The 26687-nt window shown below is 35.2% G+C and overlaps 4 protein-coding genes across 13 annotated transcripts in view; 3 read left to right on the top strand and 1 right to left on the bottom strand.

The window, feature by feature from the left end:
- The first annotated feature begins 1696 nt into the window (after positions 1-1696).
- LOC106090343 (small ribosomal subunit protein uS2m) lies at positions 1697-7673 on the top strand. The gene is made up of 3 exons (XM_013256506.2): positions 1697-1734; positions 6731-6783; positions 6845-7673. Exons 2-3 carry the CDS (start codon positions 6756-6758, stop codon positions 7603-7605), a joined length of 789 nt encoding a protein of 262 aa, XP_013111960.2. The 5' UTR covers positions 1697-1734; positions 6731-6755; the 3' UTR covers positions 7606-7673.
- Positions 7674-7687: 14 nt separating this feature from the next.
- On the bottom strand, positions 7688-9085 carry LOC106090342 (homeobox protein 2). The gene has a single exon (XM_013256505.2). It carries the CDS (start codon positions 9083-9085, stop codon positions 7688-7690), a length of 1398 nt encoding a protein of 465 aa, XP_013111959.2.
- Positions 9086-11092: 2007 nt separating this feature from the next.
- Positions 11093-13384, top strand: LOC106090341 (vacuolar fusion protein MON1 homolog A). The gene is made up of 4 exons (XM_013256504.2): positions 11093-11286; positions 11349-12025; positions 12100-12450; positions 12518-13384. The coding sequence occupies exons 2-4, from the start codon at positions 11448-11450 to the stop codon at positions 13155-13157; spliced, it is 1569 nt and encodes a 522-aa protein (XP_013111958.2). The 5' UTR covers positions 11093-11286; positions 11349-11447; the 3' UTR covers positions 13158-13384.
- Positions 13385-13466: 82 nt separating this feature from the next.
- Positions 13467-26687, top strand: part of LOC106090338 (probable G-protein coupled receptor 158) — a 60010-nt gene continuing 46789 nt past the window's right edge. For 5 of the 10 annotated variants that reach the window (XM_013256500.2, XM_013256499.2, XM_013256495.2 and 2 more), the window contains exons 1-2: positions 20880-21040; positions 22688-23323. The gene's annotated coding sequence lies outside the window, so the exon portion shown is untranslated. Of the gene's footprint in view, positions 13699-20500; positions 20654-20792; positions 20812-20879; positions 21041-22687; positions 23324-26687 lie in introns of those variants that run through there. The other 5 variants (XM_059365923.1, XM_059365924.1, XM_013256496.2 and 2 more) reach the window with 5 other exon arrangements.

The following is a 26687-nucleotide window of genomic DNA, read 5'->3' as shown; positions in this document are numbered from 1 at the left end:
TTTAATTTATAGTTTACACGTCTATAATCATAAATCCTTTGATCTTGTGGCTGCTACATATGATAATGCCAATAAAAACTAGAACATCAATTAGGAAATGTCCAGAAATTAGAGTCTAGTGGGAATTTGCGTCACCATAACGTAATTAAATGAATATATCTTGGCTTGGCTTATCCTTATTCAGTGAATCCTGATACAACGACCGCATGATGATGTGCCATGTAAAGTCTCATAAAGGAGAAGAAAAAAGAATTAGGGGAACATAAAAACTGTAGAAAACCACAAAAAAATTAACAAGAAAGTTAAAAGGTGTTACTAAAAGTTTTGGCATATGCTGGGGCATAAACGACTTCCTTGGAGACATCGACTACGCGGATGACATATGCCTCTTTGCGCATCGCTTTGAGCTCATAAAACTTGTTACTGCAGCGAAAACACCTATTAAATTATTGCCAAATCCGACGGAATTTCCGATCGCTATAAACGATCATTTCATTAAATACGTTGACTCTATCTTGGCAGGAAAATAACAAAAGACAGAGGATCGGAAACAGAATGTTTGCTATTGGTCATATATTATCGTAATATATTTAATATACTGCAATCGATAAACGTTTATATAGAAATATGATTACACATTTCATGTAAACGGTAATCGATAGATGGCAATCAGCGAAAAAATCAAATGATTCTGATTTTTCAGCTATGACTTATGGTTATGTGTACATGTGACACATACAACCTTATATTCACCAATACTATCACAATGCCCACGCATCAAAAGTCCCTATTAAATGTGTTGATGGTTTATCTATATCCATTTACTGTCTGTGGTATAAACTATCTTTAAAGTAGAGCTGGAAAAATATCAATAGCACAATGGATATTTAAATTTTTTGTCTGAATATCGATTGATATTTTTCTGATGGATACTATCGGAAACATATATAAATGTTTTGCAAAATTAAACAAAAATGAGCGATGCGACACTAAATCCATCCTTAAAGATGCATTATTTTGTATAATGACTTTATGAATCATGGTTTTATTTGCTCTGTGCATTGATATTGCTTCTATATAAATCGGTCTCCTGATTTTCAGTCCTCATTTTCTTTTGAAATATAGGAAATGGGAAAATAACGATAGTATCGATACTATAGATATTAATTATTGAAACTATCGAAAGTATTGAATGTTGCTATTATCGGTTGTTTGCAGGCTCTACTTTAAAGTAGAGCTGGCAAAATATCGATGGCACTATCGATATTTACTTTTTTGACTGAATATCGATTGATATTTTTCGATGGATACTATCGCAAATTTTAAATTTTTTGCGAAATTAAACAAGAATAAGCTATACGACAATGAATGCATTCTTTAAGATACATTGCGCCTTTAGAGCGCGCAATTTTCATCCGGTAAGACCAACATTTTTTAATGATTTTTCTCATGACTTCTAACTGACTTTATGAAAAGTGGTTATATTTGTTCTGCTCATTGCTTCTATAAAAATAGATCTTCTGATTCTTAGTTCTCATTTTCGTTTGAAATATAGGAAATGGGAAAATAACGATGGTGTCGGTATATTATATATATTATTAAAACTATCAAATGTTGCGATTATCGATTGTTTGCCAGCTCTACTTTAAAGTCCATTTCGATTTCTTCACACTTTACATCGACTAATCGATTAGTGAAAAATCGACTTTTAGATCCTCGTCTATATTAAATAATCGAAAAAAAATTGTTTTGTTTGTCTCACATGGGTGTTTTTTTTATCGCGGAAAAAAAGAAATAATTGCAATTCATAGAATTCTTATAATTTTGACTTTGAAACAGGCATCTAAGCTGCAATTTTTGCATAAAGATGCCTGGCTTCAGTCCACCTGACATGGACTTCGATGTCGCTGAGGTAGAAGCATCAACTTCCCAGAGAAATTTGATGGCCGAATCCAACAATAAAGAGAGTGCACAAATAAACAACAACAAAAGACACCGTCATGAATCCGCCCTGGGTTTAAATGATGTAGACATTCCGGATCTTAGTGAGAGGCTTAAGAAACATAAACAAACTGATGATAACCCATTTGGCATTCTTGGGGTTCTTACCCAAGTTGATTTTTCTGCCGCCTCTACTACTGCAACTCAACCCGCCCAAGCCGATAAGGGCAATAATAACAACAATGACAACAACAGCGGACAAAAGCCAAAATGGTGTCCACCTATCTTCCTTTTTAATGTAAATATTAAAACTCTCGTCGACTCCTTAAGGAAAACAATTCCGACATTTTCTTTTAAGGTAAAGAATATCAATAAAAATAAAAGTAAGATTTTTTTTGCTGATTCTTCCGTCCACTCCTCAATGATGGCGATATTGCGTGAAAAGGGAGTTCATTCATATTCATTTACACCGAAAGAACTTAAACAACCATCATTTGTACTGAGAGGTCTCATTGCAGACACTGGAATTGAAGAGATAAAGGCTGAATTAGATGAAATTGTCCCAGATACGGTGGCAAGTGTGTCGAGGTTTAGAACACAAAGAAATACTAACACTGGTCTTTTCTTAGTTTCATTACTGCCAGGAAAAGCACTCTCTGATATTGCTAATATCAAAGGGCTACAAAACCAAATTATTACATGGGAGAGGCCGAAGAAGAAGGACTCGGAAATTCAGTGCCATAGGTGTCAACGGTGGGGTCACGTTTCGCGGAACTGCAATTCTGCGTACAAATGTGTTAAATGTGACCAGAATCATGGCCCAGGCGAGTGTCAAAGGAGAAAAGAGGATTCTTCAGAACCCTATTGTAATAATTGTAGTGAGGCAGGTCATCCGGCAAACTGGCGTGGATGTCCAACATTTAAGAAATATGCTGTTGCTCGTAGGCAAAGGATTTCAAAGGCCATCGAGGAGAGATCTCTCGCAAAGGCCAATGTTAACAGAGCTGTCGGTATGTCCGCAATAACCCCAGGGCAGACTTTCTCGAACCTTTTTCACCAGCATTCAGCGCAACCTGGAGCACAGCAACAAAAGCCGCCAGCAATAGACCAGTTTTTGAAACTGGCTTCCCTTTTTTTGGAGCCCGAAGAGCTGACACTGGAACAGGAGGTGAATATATTTCTCTCTGAGTATGCGAACATGACCAAGGTCGAGGCCAAAGCAGAGTTTTTGCGCCTCCTAAATAAAATAAGAGTTAGTTATGGACCATAGGTTCTTGAGATTTCTAACCTTCAACGTAAGATCCCTCACTGACATCAGTCGTCAAATAGATCTTAAGGACACACTGCACCTCAACAGAATTGATATCGGCTTCATACAGGAATGCCACCTAAAAAGAAATAAGAAGATTAAATTGGATCGATATAACTTTATATGTGACAACTCACCTCTTGGAGTCGCCGTTGTCATCAGGAACCAGATTGGGTATGATCGAGTCTTTTTAAATGATGTTGGCATACATGTTTCCCTTGTCCAGATAGAGTTTTCAAACAACAACAAATTTTTAATTGGATCTCTCTACGTCCAATGTAACTATCCGGCACAAAAGTTGGAGGCAGACCTTTCCAAATTAATCCAACTTTGTAAGAGCTTCGATGGATTCATTCTTGGTGGAGATTTAAACTCAAAGAGCCCAGTTTGGGGTGACCACCTTGAAAACTCAAACGGTAAAATATTGCGCAATTGGCTTGAGGATAACAGTCTAGATGTTGTCCGAATCTGTGACTCATCCCCATCATATCCGAATGGTCTATCATATTTAGACCATTTCCTCGTTAGCCCACATCTTTTAAATCGAAATGTCCCAAATTTCGAAATATCAACCTTGCCGTCCTTCTCGGACCACTTCCCCATCAAACTGTCTCTTCGTGTAGATCACCCGGAATTGCTAATGAGAATTCCACGCACCTATACATCTTATAAAGACACGAACTGGGCCGAGTTCATCCAGGATATCAACGATGCTTCATGCCGACTACTGCCATCTTCGCCATCAAACCTAGAAAATTATGAAATAGATGATTTGATAAACAATTTTAATACATCATTTACAACAATCCACAATTCTCATAGTAAACAGATCTCAGTCAATGGCGAAAAGTTCCCTCTCTCGGAAAAAACCAAGAAGCTTTACAAAATTAAACATTTGTGGCAAAAGGAGCTAAAAAAGATCTTCCATCGAATTGGAAACAGAACAAACAGTGAGTACAACGTTTTATCAAAACAGATACAACTGCTGAAAATTATTATTAAGGAGTCTGTCAACATTGAAGAGGCTCAAAGGTTTAATAAGAAGTTACAAGATATTAAACCTGGTCCTTCCGCATTTAGAAAAATTTATCAAATTACTGGTAAAACTAAGGCGCCTTTTTGCCAACAACTAGTCCGCAACAATAACACCATTACCAATAGCTTAGACATCGCCCAACAATTCCAAGAGTTTTACTCTGATACATTCTGCCAACGTTTGCCTACAAATCCTGTTGATGACTTACTACCAAAAGTATCAAACTGTGTCGATGTCATTCCACGCCATATCTTCAACTTTGATCTCGATCTCAACGCCCTTCATAACCATGACGATCTTCATTTTACCAACCCTGCAAAAATCAAGGCCATTATTGAATCTATAAACAACAAAAAATCTAGCGGTCTGGATGGTATATCCAATTTTTTAATAAAAAGGTTTCCCAATTCTGCCTTGAAATTACTCACCTTTATATTCAACCACTGCATCAACAACGGGTACTTTCCATCTGAGTGGAAAGTTGCAAAAATTATCCCAATAAAAAAGAAAGCCGATGCAAAAACCCCGTCTGATTTTCGTCCGATCTCATTGTTGTCAAACATTGGAAAAATATTTGAACATGTTCTGAAAGACAAAATTGAAAATGGATTTATCATTGAACCCGTTACGAATTATCAGTTTGGTTTTAAGAGAGGGCACTCCACGCAACATGCACTCTTAAAATTCCAAAATGACATTATTGTAAATCTGCGGAATCAAACTTGTACAGTTGCAATATCCCTGGACATCGAGAAGGCATTTGATTCCGTTTGCCATCTCGGAATACTGTATAAATTAATCGATGTAGATATGGACCCTTACCTGATTAAATTGATGTCAAATTTCTTCGCCAACCGTAGATTTTGTGTCGATATTCGGGGCACAGCATCATCCTTTGGCTTCGTCAACAGTGGGGTGCCTCAAGGAAGCGTCCTTGCGCCCCATCTCTTCAATATCTTCCTTTCCGACTTTCCACATACAACACAATACTCCCAGGCCATTCTATACGCAGATGATTGCCTTATTTATGCCCATGATGTTTCTCCAGAAATTGCCCTGGCTAAAGCTGCACGACACCTCAGCGTCATAAATGATTATTACAAAACATGGGGCATAAAGATTAACGCAGCCAAATCCCGGGCCATCTGCATCAGGAATCCATCTGGTAAATGCCCGAAATTTGTTGTACCTCAAAGCAAGACATTGGAACTTACATTGGATGGAGTCAATATTCCGATAGAACAAAGCGTCAAGTACCTCGGCATCACATTCGACAAGATGTTGAAGTTTAATTCCCACGCTCGAGCAACATTACAAAAAACGAAAAAGATATTAGGTTCATTTTCTTATATATTGAATAGCAAGCATTTACCTCAGGCTACGAAATTATTGCTTTATAAGGTTGCTATCAGACCCGTGTTGACTTACGGTTTTCCAATATGGTTCACTATCTCCCCGACAGTAGCCAAAGAATTGGAAATTTACGAACGTAGAATTCTAAGGAAATGTGTAAACAGACATTACCAAAGTCGCACCAAAAAATACTCTAATACTTACATTTATGATATATCCGGCATTGAACCTTTATGCACATACGCGCTCAAGCTCCAGAAATTATTTGTCGGACGCCTGGCCACCCACGAAAATGACCTAGTAAAAGAAATATATGAATTGCAAGAAACTTCATCATGGGCCGATTCAGCCTATCTTTCTCCTGTTGCCATAATTACCCAAGTTGATGACAACGAATCAGCCCGTCACAGTACACCAGAATTTTACAAAAAATCCACACCTGGATCACATAGAGGATGATATACACTTATACACTTTATCCTTTTTTTGTTTTGTATAAAATTTTACCAATTTATTTATTTATTTTTTTTTTAATATTAACACTTTTTTTAACAAGCAATACTATTGCTTTCCAAAAAAAAAAAAATAACAACGTGCATAGCACAAATCAAGTTAACAAAAGAAATAAGAAATCAAAACATGTTAGCATTCTGCCTTCTATAGTATGAACGTTCGTTAGTTTATACCAATACATCTACAAATCTGTGATATTTACATTTTGACATTCATTCATTAATTGGTTCATCCATTACCCTCTGTTTGTTATTGCCTTTAACAGAAATTGTTATCTCGATTTATATGTTATTTAGTTCTAAGTATTTATTTTTTTTAACAGACTCTCTTAAGCTCTGTTAGCAATAGTAAAGGCCGTGAGCAAGCCTTTTTTTATTTTTGACATTTTGTTTTGTATTCCATTCATATACTCTTCACATTGTTAAGCATGTAGCCAAGTACCTGTACTCATCGTGTGTTAGAACGAGACAATAATAGTTCTAAATATATGTTAAGTTATCGATAAATGTATTCAAATGTAATCGAAAAAGAATAAGCCTCAAATAAACACATACATACATACATACATATTAAATAATAAAGGTGGTTGGTATATTGGCGAAAATGTTATTGAATTCACTAAGAAGAAATGGTATGAAATATAATAAACTTTAAATGAAATTCTATTAAATTCCAATTTATTGGTCCTGTAGTTGGGCTATCGCTATTTCGTTATAGATCTCAATCCACTGCACCTGCGGTCGCTTCAACAGAACCTGAAGATATTGCCAACATTGAGCAACGTATCTTGAATCATCCGGACTATTTCGAAGTTCACAACTTATTTACGGTGAGGGATCTTTTCAATGCACGTGTTCACTTCGGTCACAAAGAAGGGTCGCTAGATGATCGTATGCGTCCCTATATATACGGCAGCCGGTTAGGACATTTGCTTTTCGACTTGGACAAAACAGCTTCACACCTACGGGATGCATTGAACATAACGGCTCATGTCGCTTTCAGGGATGGGATCATATGCTTCTTCAATCGCAATGCATTAAATGCCCATTTGGTTGAGAAGAAGGCAATGGAAGCCGGGGAATTTTCTCACACTCGATTTTGGCGCGGTGGTATTTTTACCAATTCCAATATACAGTTTGGAGCTATTACAAGGCTACCGGACTTGTGTATATTTTTAAATACACAAAACAATGTACTAACACAACATACTGCTGTAAGGGATTGTGCTAAAATGGCCATACCTACTGTCGGAATTGTTGATACCAACTGCAATCCCAATTTAATAACATACCCAGTTCCCGGCAATGATGACTCTCCAGCATCTGTAGAACTTTACTGTGAACTATTCAAGTCAGCGATATTAAGAGGCAAGCAAAAACGACTTGAATTGTTGGGCGAAGCAGATCCCAAAATACATGATGCGGATAAAGCCAAGAGAAAAACTAAAAAATAAGTATTTATATGATTTTTATTCTATACATGTTAATTAGGTTTCCTGTTAATAAAACGCTCTGCAACAAATTGCAAATGGTCTATCAGTATTGTGTTATAGAAGTCATAGTTCCGCCTGAGACAAACCCTGGGTATTTGAAATTGGATCCAGCACCAAGTATTTTTCTGCCTGAGGAAAAGTCATACGACTCCCCAAAATTCGCATTATTTCCAAATTGGTCTGGATCTGTTTTTTTTGCATTCCATTGATCCTGAATACTCTTTTTCAAAACGAACAATTCGCCCGATTCGGCTTCTCCTTTATTTGGAGATGGGACGTAACCGTCGTATTTATCGGCAAGTCTCTGTTTGTAGAATGCCATTCGCTCCTGAGCGTTTGCTAAGCGAAATTTGTCCTTTTCATCCAGTTCACTAGGGTCTTTCTTTCCCAAACGTTGAACAACTCTCTTGGCGTTATAAAATTCTCTATTTTTGAACGGCTTCATGGCATCTCTATATTCTTTCCATTCGCGTTTTCTATCTTCCAAAGTCCCCTTGATTTCCGATTCTGGTGGCTTGGGAATTTGCACATGCTTGTAAGAATCGGTACGAGAGTTCTTTATGAAAATTTTTGGTTCCCTTTTCTGAATGATATCATCCGATGCGGTGTATTCTTTAGATTGATTGTTTCTATTCGGTTTAATTTTGTTGGGCATTCGTTTCTGTTCGTCCTTATTTTTAAATGCGGAAATTTTCATGTCGTCAAACATTTTCCTACCGCGTACACTATTTCGAAATGGATTCTCCTCCATCGTCTTTTTTATCATATCCTTCTGATCGTAAAACCCGTCCGTTTTGAAAAAGTTATCTGGCATACTATATCCGCTATTCAAGTCATTATTAAATCCATTTGACATATTGTTGTTTTGTCTAAAGCTATTGCTGTTGTTCATATTGCAATTGCCAAAGGCTCTGCCCATACTGGAGTTAGAACCATAATTCATGTCATTACCAAATCCACTATTCATATTGTTGTTGAATCCATTGTTCCTCATGTTGTTGCTGTTATATTTGCTGGTCGTATTGTTGTTGAAATTACCATTCATGTTGTTGAATCCCTCAAATGCACTATTCATGTTGCCGCAAAATCCACTCATCATATTATTAAAGGCGAAGCTGTTATTGCCACTATTGCCAAAATACTGATTTAAGTTTTCCTCCAAGGTGTTAGCCACTCCCAAACTCATAAGAGGTGGCGGAAACATATTGACGTTCCTATTGGAGGTCCTTGTCTGTATATTATTGGGGCCCGAGTTGCTGCGTAAGTTAGAGTTCCTCTTTTTATTATGCTGCTCTTTACCTTTTTTTATAGGCGATGACTTTTTATCAAGTCCATCTTTCATGGTCTTCCAATCTTTGAATGATAAAGCTCCGGCGCCCTTTTCACCTTCCACCGAATCATTTTTTGAGGAATTTTGGCCATTACTACCACTCGAAGACATTGTACAATTCCAAATTTGTAAAAATTTCAATGTTTAAACATTAATTTTCAGTATACGAGTAAATGATAATGACATGAGATGACGTTTAGCAGTTTGGCAATGTTCATTACGTTCAAACTTCAATTTTGAACGTGTACGAAGACGTATGTCATTTTATCTTCATTCGACATGGCTAAAGCAGAGTTTACATGGCACATCTTTATCGTACTCATCGTGTGTACGTGTTGATTACAGCTTTTGCCTACAACGGGACATCGATTTTTTCCTTTCTTTGATTTTATTTAATTTTTCATACATAACTTCTCACTTCTTAACCTTATTTGTCACAGAACGTGATTTTCGATATCTGTCAACTAATGATTACATATTTCTTTGTAAACGGTAATCGGTAGACGTCATTCATCGAAAAAATCAAATGATTTAGATTTTTAAGCCATGACTGATGGTTATGTGTACATGTGACGAAACACCTTTGTTTTCACCAATCATTTTTGCTATTACACCTGTATGCTTTTTTTGTATGACATAACCTAATAATTTGGGCAAAAGCTGATTTTTTTCGCGCAAAAATTGTAAAAGTTGTGAAAAAGCTGGGTAAATCATAAATTTGTGAAAACAATTTAATTTGGGGTTGATTTCATTCGACTGACAACAAAAACAGCTGATTTCTTTATGTTTTTGTTAGAAGAAATAGAGCACGCTAAAATCGAAAAAAATTACATGTGGTATTTTGATTGTGATTTTCATATGTTAGTTTCGTTTGTTTCACACGACATGTGCAACTCAACCAGCGCTGAATTTGACATGTCATAAGACAACTACTTGCTGTGTAATAAAGCCTTAAGCCAATAACACTAGCACTGACTTCGACTTTTCAAGCGAAAAACTGTCAAAAAGCACTATAAAAAATTTTGTGCGAAAAGACTGCGGACATTTTTTCCTAAGTAGTTCAGTGTTATCCGAACGAATCCATTACACCATGTTTCCAGCAACATTTGCTGTTTTATTTTAGTACTATTTAGTGCAAATCACGATTCATCGTTTCTTATTATCTTATATTGCATGTTATCGATAACTTACAAGTACAAGTTTGCACGGATACTTTATCCAGAACTTCTGACTTGTGCTGGATAGGATTTAATAAAACACAGGAATTGTCAAATTTCGTAAAATGACAATCAACTGGTAATCAAAATTAAATTATAAATTGGAAGTAAATGGCCTTATTCGGAGGGTTATTTTTTTAGATTTTTTGCTCCACAAATCAGATACTGCCTTAAGGCTGGTACTACGTTTCTTTGGGGGAAAATTTTTCCTTAATCGTTCTATCGGTGGTTTGATAAGGTTACCACATTTGATTTTTTTGGTTTTCTTTGGGCAAAGTATTGCCATTTACATATAAATATGACACCAACCAATTTATCAGCTGCTTACGTACATGTTTACATACAAATATAAGTGTGTGGACCGTACCCAAATTAATGTATGTTATTGCAATTTCAACCAAAACCCACCTCTTCGAAATTAATAAATAATGAAACATAAAACTGTTTAAAAAGAAACGAATTCTACTTTTACTTTAGATTTTGTAGCCAGCATCTTCCACTTGTATAAAAATAATGCTGTTGCAGTAGCAAGACCAAAAGCACAACACTTTCTTTCACAATAGCTTTTTATTAAAATATATTTATTTTTTATTTATTGTAGAAGTATATTTATTTGTAATTTTGTATTTATATACAAATAGTTTGTTATATATGCATCCACAAAAAATATTTTTTTCCACCCCGAGTAAGTACCTGTGAGCAAGATCACTAAACTAACAAAAAATTAGCTACAATTAGAAGTTTGGCGATCGCGTTTATTGTACGTAAGAACACAACTTGTTGCGCAGCGACAACAACAAAAATCTACCCCAACGAAACTACCTTGAGTGGCAAATGTGCTTTCAAGCCTTTTATCTGTATCGATTTATCTTGCCTTATAAGTGCATCCTGGTAACAGCCACAAGCGATAAAACCTCTTGAGTAAATAAAACACGCAAAATTTGTGGAAGTACGTGAACGAACCAAATGCAATAAAATCTGTAAAAGGCGAAGTCGTTTAATGTTATACAAATCAACGCCGCCATTGCATCAACGTTTTAAACAGCTGATTTGTAGTTTTCCTTCCAAAATTGAAAATTATATTCTCTGAATAAGGTAGAATTTTATTTTTTCTCAAAACAAATTAGTAACAATCAAAGTTTTTTCATTTATTGCAGTTGAATAATACGGTCACAGGCGGATTGTGACAAAAAAACCGTCTCACACTTAAGAGATAATGAAGGGAGGTATCTTCTTGGAGAACTCAAATATTAGAGATGGCAGAATTCAACTTAGATGCACCTACAATATCTTCAAATTCCACTAATTCAACTGTTTATTTTGATGCCTGCTCAGATCAAGGAGATGCAGTGTCTGGCAGTTCGGAGGAGAACTTAAATGGTCATGGAATACTTACTGACAGAGAAGAAAATACAAATGTAGTAGGAGCAGCGATTTCACAAACATCTTGTAGTAGTACAGGTACTACAGACGAGGAACAACAGGCAGAGTCTACAAATACAACTGTGCTTAAACCTCTACACGGGCAACATAGTGTAGAAATTGATCCAAGCATAACATCGCAAGATCCAACTTGGAGAGGACAAAAGAAGCATATATTTATTTTAAGTGAGGCTGGAAAACCAATATATTCATTGCATGGCAATGAGGATAAGTTGGCCATCCTATTCGGAATCATTCAGGCATTGGTTAGTTTCGTTGAAAACAGTCAAGATGTGATAACATCAATAAGGGCCAAAGGCATACTGTTCGTTTTCATGGTTAAAAGTAATTTGATTTTCGTGGCTGCTTCAAGATCTAGTATGAGTGTTTCCCAATTACAAATGCAACTCAAGTAAGTAACGGCGAGGCAGTATGGTAGTTTGTGGTGATTAATTATTCTCTCGAAATTTGTGTCCTAATTTTCAGCGATGTCCACAACCAAATACTTTCTACGCTAACTTATAGTCAACTATCAAAAATATTCCGCCAGCGTAAAAATTTCGATTTGCGCCGCTTGCTAGAAGGCAGCGAACGTTTGATCAATAACCTTTTACTTAATGACAGTAGTAAGAAGATCACCAATAATGTATTCGCATTCCTAACAAACTCAATACGTATTCTGCCGCTGCAGACTTCCGTGCGCTCTACCATTGCACAGACAATTAAAGAGAACTGTTCAAAAATAAAAAATCTAGTATTTGCTATAATGATAGCTCAGAATAGGCTTATATCACTGGTACAAATGAAGAAATATTCTATACATCAGGCAGACTTAAGGTAATTATAATTCTTGATGACTGGATTGCTACAATATTCAATTTACATTTCATTTTCCAATTTGCAGAATTATTATCAACTTAATTGAATGTTCAGAGTCATTTAAAACTTCCGAAAATTGGACACCGATTTGTTTGCCGAAATTCGATATGAATGGTTATTTACATGCGCACGTTTCCTATTTGGAAGAAAACTCACCAGCATGCCTTCTTCTACTCTCTGTGGATCGTGATGCCTTCTTCACACTATCGGAAGCTAAGAGATCGATTACAGAAAAACTGAAGCGCTCTCAGTGTATTGAATCCATAAACGAGGCCGTCAAACAGACAACAAGGGGCCGTCACCAACTCAACTCAATAGGAATTCCGGAGTTACGACACTTCTTGTACAAACCCAAATCAGCCGCCCAACTACTTTGCTCAGAAATTGTATCTCCGTACAATTCGCTAACGGAATTTGAAAGATTAGAAGCAATATACTGTGATCTTTTAGAACGTGTGCGCAACAGCAAGCGTCCGCTTAAGCTTATACTCGAAACTAGGAGCGACGAAGTGGCATTGGCATGGTCCACCGAATACTACGAATTATTTGTCATATTCGACCCTTTAACGCAGAAAAGTTCTGTAACCAAAGACGTTGACAAATTAATCAAATGGATTGAGAAAGAATATGATACCTACTTTATACGAACACATCCAACTTTTTAATTTTCATAGAGCCTAATCAAATTATCATTAAGTAAAAGTATTCGACTGCGATATGTTATATTCCCCTATGCAAGTGTAATTACAGAGGCCTCTCTAAGAATATAGCGTAATTGGTTCATTTCTAAATGCAAAATATCTCAGTTTTAAAAAAAATATAAACATTAAATTTAATTACTCGTAAATAATGTCTGTTGCTAGATATAAATAAAGTGTATATATGCGACGAGGCTGAGGTCTGCAATTATTCCAGATAACAGATAATATTAATCAATTAATTAATTACACGAGTATGATAACAGCAAACATATCTCTTCACGCAAATTGGATTATGGCCATTACGGAAGGACCTTGCTCCTCAAAGGGAGCGCTATCCATGGATAACTACCCTAATTATTTGGCTATAACAATAACACAAAACTTGTACAAAAGGATCGCCGAGGAAGAAGTTTTGGGTTAATATGAAGTCATTCCGTCTGTCGCTGCCAAAATATACATACTAACCGCGGTAACATAATGAACAAGTTTGACATGACAAACCAAGGTATGTTGATAAATTTGAAATTTATATTCTTCTGCAGTCGAATACGCTTCATTAATTTTAAGACAATACAGCGTATTTGTTCATTTATACAAAGATTTCAATAATGCGAAGCATTAAAAATTTGTCTATTACGTCAGGGTAATTTCATTTAACTGAATTTCGAATTGTCAAATACAGGTACTGACACAGCGGTTTATCTAAAGATGGGAGAGAGTACTTGGAATATATTTTATAAAATTTGGGAAAGGGATGGTACCGACAACAAAAGTATGCTCTGAATTCTGTTGTTGTTGTAGCAGCGTGTTATACACTGAGGCGGCAGCCATTGCCGATGAAGAACTCCATCGGGTCAATCTGATACGTATAACCGGCTGCCATGGGATTGCTTGAAGTTTGGTATAACGCCAAACATGCGGATTTACGCCATAAAGGACGTAAAGCTACCGTTAGTTCTGTATAACGGTAGCTATACGCGCTTATGGCGTAAATCCGAATGTTTGCATTTTGAAGTGGTTCACCAGGATAAAACTATATTAAGTTTTTACCTTGCTACATCGTCGAGAGCGATAAACATTACTGAAATCCCCATGAAATGAGCATTGAAACTTCAGGAAGTAATTTTGCAATAAAAATTGGTAGAACCAATTTTTTAATTTTCCCGGAAATGATGAAAATTTGATGGTTACCACTCCAATGAACATTCCTATCACAAAATCGCAAAAAAATGGCATAGTACCTCAAAAAGTCGCCAGCATTAGGAGAAGATAACCACCGCTGAAAAGTGTTTTGTTGTCGCCAGATTTCGAAACCAGACGTTCATCGTCATTGGCTCTGCGTAACGGTGGCCTCCAACATACGTTTGCCCTGAGACTTGGGATCAGTGCACATACAGTGTCGTGCAAAACAAAAGCAACGCTTTTTCATATTGAAGAAAATAATCCTAATGCATTATGTGCATACAAAGTTTTATAATCATATACTTGCCGTACTATAAACTTTGAAAGCCATATATCAAATCGAGTTATAGGACAAATATTTTCATATAAATGATGTTCAATAATGGTACATTTTCTCGTGTGCAAAACAAAAGCAACTACTTGCTGGTTAATATCAGTTGCACCATTTATAACCATGGTCATACATCTCATAGACAAGTTTAAGTTTTCATACAAGTATTTATGGAAGAGAACTTCAGATCCCTAATTATTTTTATTGAAAAGCTAAAAAAAGTTTTTATCCAGCTATATAGTATGCTCGTGGGAAACTTGTAATCACTTGCATTCAACGAGCTCTTATTTAAATTGAAATTAGTCAGTAGTTTTTATGCAAAAATGTCCTTTAAAGTATTTCCCTTTATTTATTCAGATAGGCAAAAACTGCATTATGTTAAAACTGTAGCAAATGCAAGTTAAAACCATTTTATGGGAATTTTTTAGCTTGAGAATAACTGGGATAAGGGCACTCGTACAAAAACCGATTCTTCGTGAACATACTATTTAAATTTCATCAAATAAAATTCACTTTATTAAAAAATGTCTTTATTTCACTAAATTTTCCTGTTCAATTTGAATGATTCTTCTTCTCGGATACATGGTTATGCCGTTTGTGTCTCCTACTTGAATAAACGGGCATAATGTTTAGTTAGCTTTACTTTTGACTTAAACACACACATTTCACTATAATTATGCCTACAAATAAGATATTGACAAATAATAGGAGACCACCGTAGCGCAGAGGTTAACATGTCCGTCTATGATGCTGATCGCCTGGGTTCGAATCCTGGCGAGACCATCAGAAAATTTTTCAGCGGTGGTTTTCCCCTCCTAATGCTGGCAACATTTGTGAGGTACTATGCCATGTAAAACTTCTCTCCAAAAAGGTGTCGCACTGCGGCACGCTATTCGGACTATAAAAAAAGGAGGCCCCTTATCATTGAGCTTAACTTGAATCGGACTGCACTCATTGATATGCGAAAAGTTTGCCCCTGTTCCTTAGTGGGATGTTCATGGGCAAGATTTGCATTTGCAAATATTATATTATTTTGTATACGAATTTCAATTTTTGGTCTTAAAGATTGAATTACATTTAACAAAATTCAATCTTTTGGGTGCTCAAGCCCAATATGTTTTTGTCTAAAATAGATATTTAAATTAAATTAATTTTAAACAAAAAATTTCAGTTTAATTTTTTTCAAATGAATAAATTTTATTATATTCTACAAATACAAATTATTTTTCTTAAGCACAAAATTGTAATGAAATTCTTAGTAAAAGCAAAGTTTTGATGAATTTTTTTCTAAACAAATTTCAATATAAAATAAAAAAAAAAAAATTTTTAAGACAAAATTTCGGCGTGCTGACAAAAGTTCAGCACGGGCCTGACCCTCCTTGAAATTTTTATTCCCTACACCACTACTGTGGAACAGGGTATTATAAGTTAGTGCATTTGTTTGTAACACCCAAAAGGAAGAGAGAAAGACCCATTGATAAGCATACCGATCCACTCATAATCACTTTCTGATTCGATTTAGCTATCCGTCTGTCCATGTTAATTTGTGTACAAACTACAGATCGCAATTTTCATCCGATCGTCTTCAAATTTGGTATGGGCCTAGAGACGAAACCTCTTGAAATTGGAAAAAATCGGTGCAGATTTGGATATAGCTCCCATATATATGTTCGCCCGATTTGCAGTTATACTGCAATAAAATGGTCATTTGTTAACCGATTTTCCCGAAATTTGATATGGTCGTGTTTTTCAGCTTAGAGACGAAGCCTATTGAAATTGGAAAAAATCGGTTCAGATTTGGATATAGCTCCCATATATATGTTCGTCCGATTTGCAGTAATAATGCAATAAAGTGGTCATTTGTTAGCCGATTCTCTCGATATTTGGCAAGAAGCATTTTCTCTTGACTCTCGCCCTAACTAGCATAGCAATTTCATGGAAATCGGTTCAGATTTAGATATAGCTCTCACATTTATATATATACAACGCCCGATTTTCACTCCTAGAGCCACTGCAAGCGCATTTACGCTACAACGCTTTCCTCGACAACTTACACAATGCTTGAAAACGGTTCAGAGTTAGATGTAGCTCCCATATATATGTTCGTACGATTTTAAAAAATAGTGCAATAAAGTGCTCATTTGTTAAAGATTTAGATATAGCTACTACAGATACGTAGCCCTCGGGCCCGTTTTGTAGTTCATACGTTCGTCAGTTGGGGTGTTAATTTTGTGCAGCATTTCTAATGTCATTCTTCTTTTGTAGTTACATAGGTTCTTGGGCTAATATCCTGCATGCGAGTTGTACAGTGGGATGTGAGTGCAGTCTTCTTTTCTAAAGGCTTATCCTTTGCCTTTTGATACGATTAATGAGCGGAAACCCTTGTCTTTAGTTTTGTTTTTGTAGTGCCAATATATACCATTGGGCATAAATTGGACTTGTCCCCATCGCAGCTTATCTATTTGTATTTGTATTTATTTATTGATTCCGTGATAGTACAAAAAGTATTAACTTATAATTAGTACTATCTATTCGACAAAGGTCCCTTATATAAATATTGTATATAATATTATAATATAAAAAATTTTCTTTTAATTTCCTAAGCAACAATGTATTTACAACAAAAAAATATTTTTTTTTAAATTTGATAACCATTTAGCGAAGAATGATGGATTTAATGACATTGGCATAAAATAGCAACTGCTAGCTTATCGCCATAAATTTGTTTTTATACCCTCCCCGGTAGGATGGTGTATACTAATTTCGTCATTCGGTTTGTAACACCTCGAAATATGCGTCTGAGACCCCATAAAGTATATATATTTTTGATTGTCATGTCATTTTAAGTCAAACTAGCCATGTCCGTCCGTCTGTCTGTCGAAAGCACGCTAACTTTCGAAGGAGTTGAAATTAATATTTTGCACAAATACTTTTTATTAGTGTAGGTCGGTTGGGATTGTAAATGGGCCAAATCGGTCCATGTTTTGATATAGCTGCCATATAAACCGATCTTGGGTCTTCACTTCTTGAGCCTCTAGAGGGCGAAAATCTAGTCCGATTTGACTGAAATTTTACACGTGGTGCTTTGGTATCACTTCCAACAACTGCGCTAAGTATGGTTCAAATCGGATCATGTTTTGATAAAGCTGTCATATAAACGGATCTTGGGTCTTGACTTCTTGAGCCTCTAGAGGGCGCAATTTTTGTCCGATTTGACTGAAATTTTGCACGTAGTGTTTTGGTATCTTTTTTAATAACTGTGCTAAGTATGATTCAAATTGGTTCATAATCTGGTATAGCTGTCATATAAACCGATCTGGAATCTTGACTTCTTGAGCCTCTAGAGGCCGCAATTCTCATACAATTTGGAAGACATTTTGTACAACAGCTTCTCTCATGACCTTCAACATACGTGTCTAATATGGTTTGAATCGATCAGTAGCTTGATACAGCTCCCATATAAATCGATCTCTCGATTTTGTTTCCTGAGCCCCTACAAGGCGTAATTCTTATCCGAATGAACTGAAATATTACACAATAGCATATTCTTATTCAATATTCTTTGTTTGCCTAAAAGAAGATACCTATGCGCAGTATCGACATCTCGACAAATGCGATCCATGGCCGGTATTGCACTAGTATTGCACTAATTTGGTCATTTGTTAACCGATTCACACGAAAATTGGCACAAAGGTTTCCCTTATGACTGCCGGCATTGTTATTGAATTTAATAGAAATCATTTCAGATTTAGATAAAGCTCTCATATATATTTTCGTCAGATTTTAAATAATTTAGTAACTTTTTGACAGATCTTCACAAAATTTGTACGATGGTTTCTCTTATAACTCTTCTGATGACTGATGAATTTCATAGAAATTTATTCAGTTTTAGATATAGCTCCCATATATATACAACTCCCGATTTCCACTTTTAAGGCCTTTGCTAATCCATTTATCAATCGATCTTCTCAAAAAATCAAATTTAAACAAATTTTCGATTTTTCGACGACTTAGCCTACACATCCAATGTTATTTACATGGCATGGTACTTTACAAATGTCGCCGGCTTTAGGAGGGGATAACCAAGGCTGAAATATTTCTAATGTTCTCGCCAGGATTCGAAACAAGGCGTTCAGCGTCATAGGAGAATTATTGTTTGTATTTTGCAATAAATCTGAGTTTTGTAAACATATAATGATTTGGGAACTTCGAAAAGCTAAATTTTACCACAAAACATCATTGTATTTCCCAAATAGATGGCAATTCAAATTCTACTTATTACGTAAAAATTCAGATTCTACTAATTACGAAATTTAATCCCCCTTATTCTGGTTGTCAATGGCTTAGTCGAATGTCGAAATTTTTAGAAAATAGTATTATGGTTGTCGAAGACGAAAATTAGTTTATATGTTTGATATCACATAAGTCGAATTCGTCTGTAAAATTTGACGAAAACGACCGATATATAAGTTAATTACATTCTAAAAAACATCGCGCCTGTTTGTCGAAAGAGTATGGAACCTACTTTTGTATTATTTTTTTTTATTTACCACAATATTTTTCTATTATCAAACTGTCGTCTTCGACTACGACTGCTGTCGATTTTCACCTTCAACAACGGGAATAAGGGTGAATATGCGTCAGTGAAACGAGGTTATTGGTAAATGGCAGCATTTTAGCAATTTGGCCAGAGATGGCCTGTCAGAAACAGTGACGTATATGACATACATTTCCGACGTATATTACATACGTCGAAAACGTCGTAAACCTAGCCAAAAAACTAGGTTTCTGACAGAAAAAAAATTCGAACGAAAATATGACGAATTTTTGATCTGATTAACTAAAAATTTTGGCATAAGTAATTTTTTTCTCCTGGAGACGAACAATATTGAAATTGGAAAAAATCGGTTCAGAATTAGAAAAAGCTACGGTAGGTTTACACGATTTTTACCAATATTGTTATAAAATGAATGACATCTGAGGTAGTGTCAAGTGAAATGGTAGATGGCGTGTTAAGTATGCTAATGTGAGGTAATGTCAAGTGAAATGGAAGATGGCGTGTTAAGTATTTTATTGAATAAGTAATGTTATTTTTAAGTATTGTTATTGAATAACATAATTAACACTCCATGTACCATTTCACTTGACACTTCCTCAGATGTCATGCATTTTTAACATATGTCGTTTACAACAGCTTTCAAAAAGCAAATTAAAACGGGAGAAGCAAATAATTTTGCAAAAGGATACAAAATAATTGCCATTTCTAAATATAATTGATGAAAACTAATAATTTATTGATTTTTTGCTTCACAAAAAAATCCTTAAACGTTACTTTATAAATTGACTTGAAATTTGCGTATATTTCCAATTTATTGTGTGAAAAATGTAAATGCAAAAATTAAAAAAAAAACTTAATATTTCTTTTATTGCGAAATTTTTTTACATATAAACTCTTCTATATACAACAAATAAGTGACAATAATATTTGTTAAAAATCAAACTTTTGCACTGAGTTATTAAGGTTTATGACGTTTGCGACTTTTTCTACGTTTTATACAAGTATACGACGTTTTCGACTTTTACAACTTTTTGACAGTCGGAAACCTAAAAAATCGTCTTACGGACCATCTCTGAATTTGGCCATTGCACAATGTCACCCCTAATAATTTCGTTGTGTGCTTTCTCTCGCACATCGATTATCATGAAAAAGCTTTGCTAAAATAAGCTCATTTCGTCCTAAGTAGAGTTGTGCTCATTGCCTGTCAGTGTCAGTTGAGTTTAGGATATACTACAATATGGTTATCAGACAAATCAAGGAACGACAATAAAAAAATAGCAACCCGAATGAAGTGCGAAGGATATCTATTAACAAGAAAGAAAAAAAAAAGTTATACATATGAATAAAATTTTAAAGAAAATTGTAAACCAATCCTCAAAATAAGTAAAAGTAATTTAAATTATAAAGAGCCAGTAAAAGTTAAGAAAATAATGCATATGTTTTAAGGACGGTGGTAAAAGTGTCTACTAATAGTGAAAAAGTTAAATTTTGCAAAAGTAGTGCAATGAAGTATTTTGGGTGTATAAAGTTTGGGAGAGTGTGCTTGGGTGCGTGTTCAATACATGTGATTAATTTCAAATCGGAGGCCATTATTTTTGTTTTTTGTTTTTTTTAGAAATTGTCCACAATGTATTTTTAACAGTCTTCTCTGTTAATTTTTTGGAGTTAAGAAAAGAGTTTTATGCCCAAGCACAATAAGGTTAAGAACAGCGTTGGTTAGTGGCACATTTTCGGTGTAATAAGGATATACATGCCTACATATGTACGCAAGTAGACGTGAGTATATGTGGTTACATACATACATATGTAGCTATCCTTTCTATACACACATACCGTTACAATATACAGGGGAGTGTTGCAGAATGTCTGCATGTATCTGTCTTTTGGTTAATCATACATAATTTTAGTGTATTCCAAAGAGAGTCGGTGTGTGTGTGTGTGTGTATGTGCTCGTATGTGAGTTTAACATTTGCAGCTGTTATTCATAGATTCCTTAACTTCGCGCGCCTTTGCCTGAAAAAGCTCATTTCTAACTTCTCTCCTCAAAAAAACTAAATCACTCCCTCTCTCTTTCTATTTCTCTCACTACCTATTTTTTCTCTAAATTGGTCATCGGCAAAATTTATCCGCTTTTAAAGCCCGTGTGTCTCGCCAATGTGTGTTGGTATGTGTTTGTAGTAAACTAAGCGAATGAGAACGGAAAAAAAGTTTAACCGTTGAAGTGAAATACGCGCAAATTTCAGCGTTGCCATTGAAGTTGTTCTGCCCAGTTTCGGATTGTCGGATTGTCACACGAATTTTTGGCAGATTTATGTTGGGAGTATGAAATGTACAAAAGTTTAACTTTCTTGAATATTTCTTTAAAGTTGGGTATGCACCTCTAGCGAAATTTCCGGTTGCAGCCAAGACATGTCGCCACTGAAAAATAGTTGTATAAAATACAAGATGGCGACAAACATCGATTAATAATTTGGAATACCAAAAAAATCTATCACACACTGATAGAAAATTTGATACAAAATGCACTTATTTCGATACCATATGGTATTGGAAGTGAAGCAAACCCATGTGGTATGACAACAATACCGACCTGGTACAAATGGATTGAAAAATGTGTAAAAAAATAAATATTTTTTATGCTTAGGTCTCAAAGATAGCATTTAAAAATTAATTTGTCCTATTGTAATTTGAGAACCAGATTGTATCGGCATCAAATTTCTCAATCAGGTTTAAAAAAAATATGATATTTGTTTTTGAGATTTTACAACTATTCCAAAATCAGAACTAAAACAAATATCATTGAAAATAATTTTAAGTTTATTTTCGTTTTTGTATGTTAAATTACTTACAAAAAATAATGTTTCATCTTGATTTCGATTGGTTGTATTCAGCAATTGATTTCATATATATACATTGATTACCAGAAGTGGCATTTGTATGAACACACCAACATACGCTAATGATCTTTCACCACAAAAGATATTTTTTCAAGTTTTATGAAATACATAGATATGTTCCTTGGAATTTAGGATAATATTTGTTCACACTAAAAACGCAGCTTTAACCACAAAAAGCATGTAAAATTACATTTTTGTTAAAGTAAAACATACACTTTGAGTACAAAGCCAAACAAAGCTTTTTCCACGATGACAAGACTACAAATATGGCTCTGTCAATTCCTAATTCGTCTGGTATTGAAATAATATCAAATGGTATTAAAAATGTTTGCCAAGTGTGAATAAAATAATACTAGCAGCTATTGGTAAAGTACCGTTTTTTAAAATCATTGCATTAACCTCTAATAGAATTTTGAAAATCATATTTGTGGCAACACTGGTGCACAGTCTCGTTGTCACATTTGCTCTCAGCGGACTAATGAAAGCTATTTTTCTTTTGACGTTCTCTCTCTCTCTTTTCTTTTAGCCGCGTTGTTGTGGTTGTTTCGTGTTATTATTTTTATTATCATTGCTATTTTACGCAGAGCTTAGTGTGAACCCCCCTCATGAACTAACATAAATATGCTAAAATTGTTATCGTCGTCGTCATCGATGTTGGACTACCTCACGTCTACTAGACTTAACACCGGTGGTTATCATCCAAAGCCAAAAATAACAAAACAACAGGAGACATTCTCTCATGTTTAGGACAAACACTTCGAACATCTTGTCGTTTGTGTGGGTGAGTGAGTACGCTGTAAATGTGCGTGCAAAGTGAAAATATTTAAATGCCGTGAACTCGATATAAAAAGAAAGTTTGGAATATCCAACATTTCGTATTATTCACGAACAACGTGCGTATACAAATTTTTGAAACTACCGGTCATCAAGTAAAAGTAAAAAACCTTAAATACGTTGTCGTTCGTTTTCAAGAGAAACGTAAAAACGTCATCGCGACCGTCATTTCATCATCATACCTTCAGCCACTACCACCACTACGAACAAGGATTATACATCGTCTTTCGGAGCCATTAGAAAACGAAAAATTAAACCAAACGAAAGGAACGAGAACTAAACAGCTGCTGTAATTCAACGTACATCAATAATTGCTGAAGGAAAATAGGTTCGTATACAAATCATGTATTTTGTGTATTTCCTCAAAACGGAAAACCATTATTTATGGAATTTCTATAAATAGTTTGTTGTTGTAGTGCAAGTGTACATAGTAGACTGTATATATAGGAGATAATTTGTTTAATAATAGGTACATGATATGCAACTTAAAGGTGGGTAGGTACTAAATTCAAGTTTCATACTGTGAAAATCAATTTTAACAACTTGTGTTTACTATAATGTATGGCAATGTCGGCATATTTTTTATAACTAAAGGTTGTTTTTGGTGTATTTTCGTCGACAAATGCAGAAAAAAGTATTCTCACGTTTTTAGAGAAGACTTACATCTTAAAAATTAACAAGTAAAAGCGTGTTAAGTTCGGCTGGACCTAATCTTATATACCATCTATCAATTCCAATAAATGAAAGGGAAAAATACGTAAATATTGGGTTGCCCAAAAAGTAATTGCGGATTTTTTAAAAGAAAGTAAATGCATTTTTAATGAAACTTAGAATGAACTTTAATCAAATATACTTTTTTTACACTTTTTTTCTAAAGCAAGCTAAAATTAACAGCTGATAACTGACAGAAGAAAGAATGCAATTACAGAATCACAAGCTGTGAATAAATTTGCCAACGCCGACTATATGAAAAATCCGCAATTACTTTTTGGGCAACCCAATAGATTTAAAAAATTGTGATATTGATATTTGACATTTCTATCCAATTCAATTAGCGCGTTTATAAATGCAGTTATCATAGTTATTATATTTAAACAATAAAACAATAAATATTATCGGCCTTGTTCACAAAACTTAATGAAGCCTTAAAATAGGTTTTTTTTGACAGTTCCATAAACGAAATCTGCTAAATAAACCTATTTCAAATCTACATAAAGTTTTGTGAATAAAGGCCTGATTATGTTCTCATAAACGTTCCGTAAACGTTGAAGAACGTGTCAGCTGTTTTCTTTTGTCTTATGAAAACCCATGCAAACGATTACCGAACGTCTGTCGACCGTAACCGGAAAGTAGAACTCAGTAAAAACAAAATTTTACGTTCCGTTTTCGTGTCAGCTGATGAAATTTTAAGTTTGAACAAATTTTAAAACCTAAAATTTTTTAACAATTTATTGTTGATATAAAAAGAAAGATTATCATTTACGGGAAATGAAATTAGCGTGTCTGAAGTCTATCCAGAGGTTCCAAATACTCCGCCACACACTTAAATCTGACTGTCCAGGACCAGCTCTATCGTCCTTAATTTTGTTGTAGCCCGTCTCGACAGTGACCTTTCCAGGTTGTAGCTGATCTCCGACTGAAATTTGCGTCGTATCATTAGTACGACGTCGTCCGCATATTCGATAATTCTCAATCCATCCCCGTTGAGATCCAGCAGGATTTCGTTTACCATTCGTTTCCAGAGAATCGGCTAGAAATACACTTCCTGAGACGTTCCCCTTGTCGCCCGCCATCTGAACACACTATTTTCGAAGTCCGCATTGATAATCCTGCTACCTAGCATACAGCCCGTCCGTGACTATCGACTCTATTTCCACGTTATTAAATACCCCTCAATATTCAGGATGGCAGCCATCGCCTATTTCCCCAGTTGGAGAGACGTCCCGAATTTTCGAACCACTTCGTGGAGGACCGTTTCCTCCTACCTGCCCTTGAGGTATGCATGTTGCGTCCTAGAAGTATATATGAAGATCTCCGGTTCAGTCTCTCCCTCACTTACAGGATCTTATTGTTAATAAAATTATTTTGTTTGAAATGTCAAATGGTACATTTTGTAATAAGCATAATTGCCTCTTTGCATTTACGATACATTTATTCTACATTTACCTAAGCATAACCAGGCCTTAAGGCGGTATATTTACAACTTCAGTAATTGAGTTTACAATATTTTCTATTGGGCAACAAATCCATTAAAGTTATAATTGGATTTATCGGGCCATTGGCGATAATTAGAAAAGATATTCAGTTTTTTGTGCATATTGTGGAGGCCGACGTACCGCAGAGGTTAGCATGTCCGCCTATGACTCTGAACGTCTGGGTTCGAATCCTGGCGAGACCATAATAAAATGTTCAGCGGGTGATCCTAATGCTGGCGACATTTGTGAGGTACAAGGCCATGTAAAAACTTATCCTCAAAAGAGTTGTCGCATTGCGGCACGCCGTTGGTATTCGGCTATATAATCGGATTCGTTCCTTATCATTGAGTTTAAACTTGAATCGGACTGCACTTGAGTGAGATATGTGAAAATTTGCCTCAGTTCATGAATGAAATGTTCATGGGCAAATTTGCATTTGCAATAATTGAATAGGACTGTACTTGCTCGTACAATATTAAACCTCTTAGAGGATGCCATTATTGTTTGACTAACAACCCATAAACCCCTAATTAGACAGTTTTCGAATTTTAATATGTTCCCCTTGTGAATAAGGATATTTCCTCACTCCGGTTACCTAAAGGTTTTATTTGCGAACCAATTTGGGGCACATAAATGTTAATAGTTTGTCTACAATATGTGTATGTGCGTGTGTGTGTGTTCATCAATAAATTAGACACTCCCATTCTCCATCACAATCTCTTGCAGTGTCCTCCTATTGTTCATCAAAAATAAATAAACGAAGGAAATAAAGACTGAACTAATATTTATCAACTAAACTTGCCAAGTAATTTGATGTGGTCGTATGTGTGTGTGGGTGGTAAAATATATACGCATGTTCATACGTGCGTACATACTTTGGGCAGGATACGGAATTGGAAAATTTTTTGCCATATTTCAAATACTTCCTTCACGATTTCTAAATATAGTAGGTTTTACGGGGCGTCCTATCAAGTACACGCTTTCGTTTGACATGTCTTCAGTTCAGGTTTGTCATTTGGTTGACAACCAAGGAAAATCCATCATAAGTTCTTAAGAAGCGTAGTAGTAATTTTATCATTAAATTAAAATGTAAACTTGTGACTTTTATTGAGTTGACCCAATTGTCAGAAAATCAATAACATTGGTATAGTGTAAGGGGAAGTTATAGAGGTTTGGCTTTTCAAAGTGCATCGATTTGGTGGCGTATGAACCATCCCAATGCTCATACGCAATGGTGTATAATAGGTAATGAAGCTTGGTGTATAGATAGCTTGGTAATAGATAATTTGATTTCGAAAGAGAAATTGGGCAAAATTTTATTGGCAATGCACATGATCTTATGAAGGAACTGCGGGAAGTCTTTTTCTCGTGTGAATGAGCTATGTCCAATTCAGATTTATGTTAAATGATAAAGTTTAAGTTAAATAAAAAGGTTAAAGTTCTAAGTACAATGAATGATACTCTTTTACAATAGACAGAACGAATATTTCCTTATAT

Source organism: Stomoxys calcitrans, chromosome 3, assembly GCF_963082655.1.
Source record: "Stomoxys calcitrans chromosome 3, idStoCalc2.1, whole genome shotgun sequence".
Taxonomy (NCBI): domain Eukaryota; kingdom Metazoa; phylum Arthropoda; class Insecta; order Diptera; family Muscidae; genus Stomoxys; species Stomoxys calcitrans.
This window is presented reverse-complemented; position numbering and strand designations above follow the sequence as displayed.

Coding starts and splice junctions, on each gene's coding strand:
- LOC106090342 (XM_013256505.2), bottom strand. CDS start 9,085: ATGTCTTCGAGTGGTAGTAATGGCCAAAATTCCTCAAAAAATGATTCG.
- LOC106090343 (XM_013256506.2), top strand. CDS start 6,756: ATGTTATTGAATTCACTAAGAAGAAATG. Junction 6,784..6,844: donor GAATTCACTAAGAAGAAATG/GTATGAAATATA, acceptor TTGGTCCTGTAG/TTGGGCTATCGCTATTTCGT.
- LOC106090341 (XM_013256504.2), top strand. CDS start 11,448: ATGGCAGAATTCAACTTAGATGCACCTACAATATCTTCAAATTCCACT. Junction 12,026..12,099: donor CAATTACAAATGCAACTCAA/GTAAGTAACGGC, acceptor CCTAATTTTCAG/CGATGTCCACAACCAAATAC. Junction 12,451..12,517: donor ATACATCAGGCAGACTTAAG/GTAATTATAATT, acceptor TCCAATTTGCAG/AATTATTATCAACTTAATTG.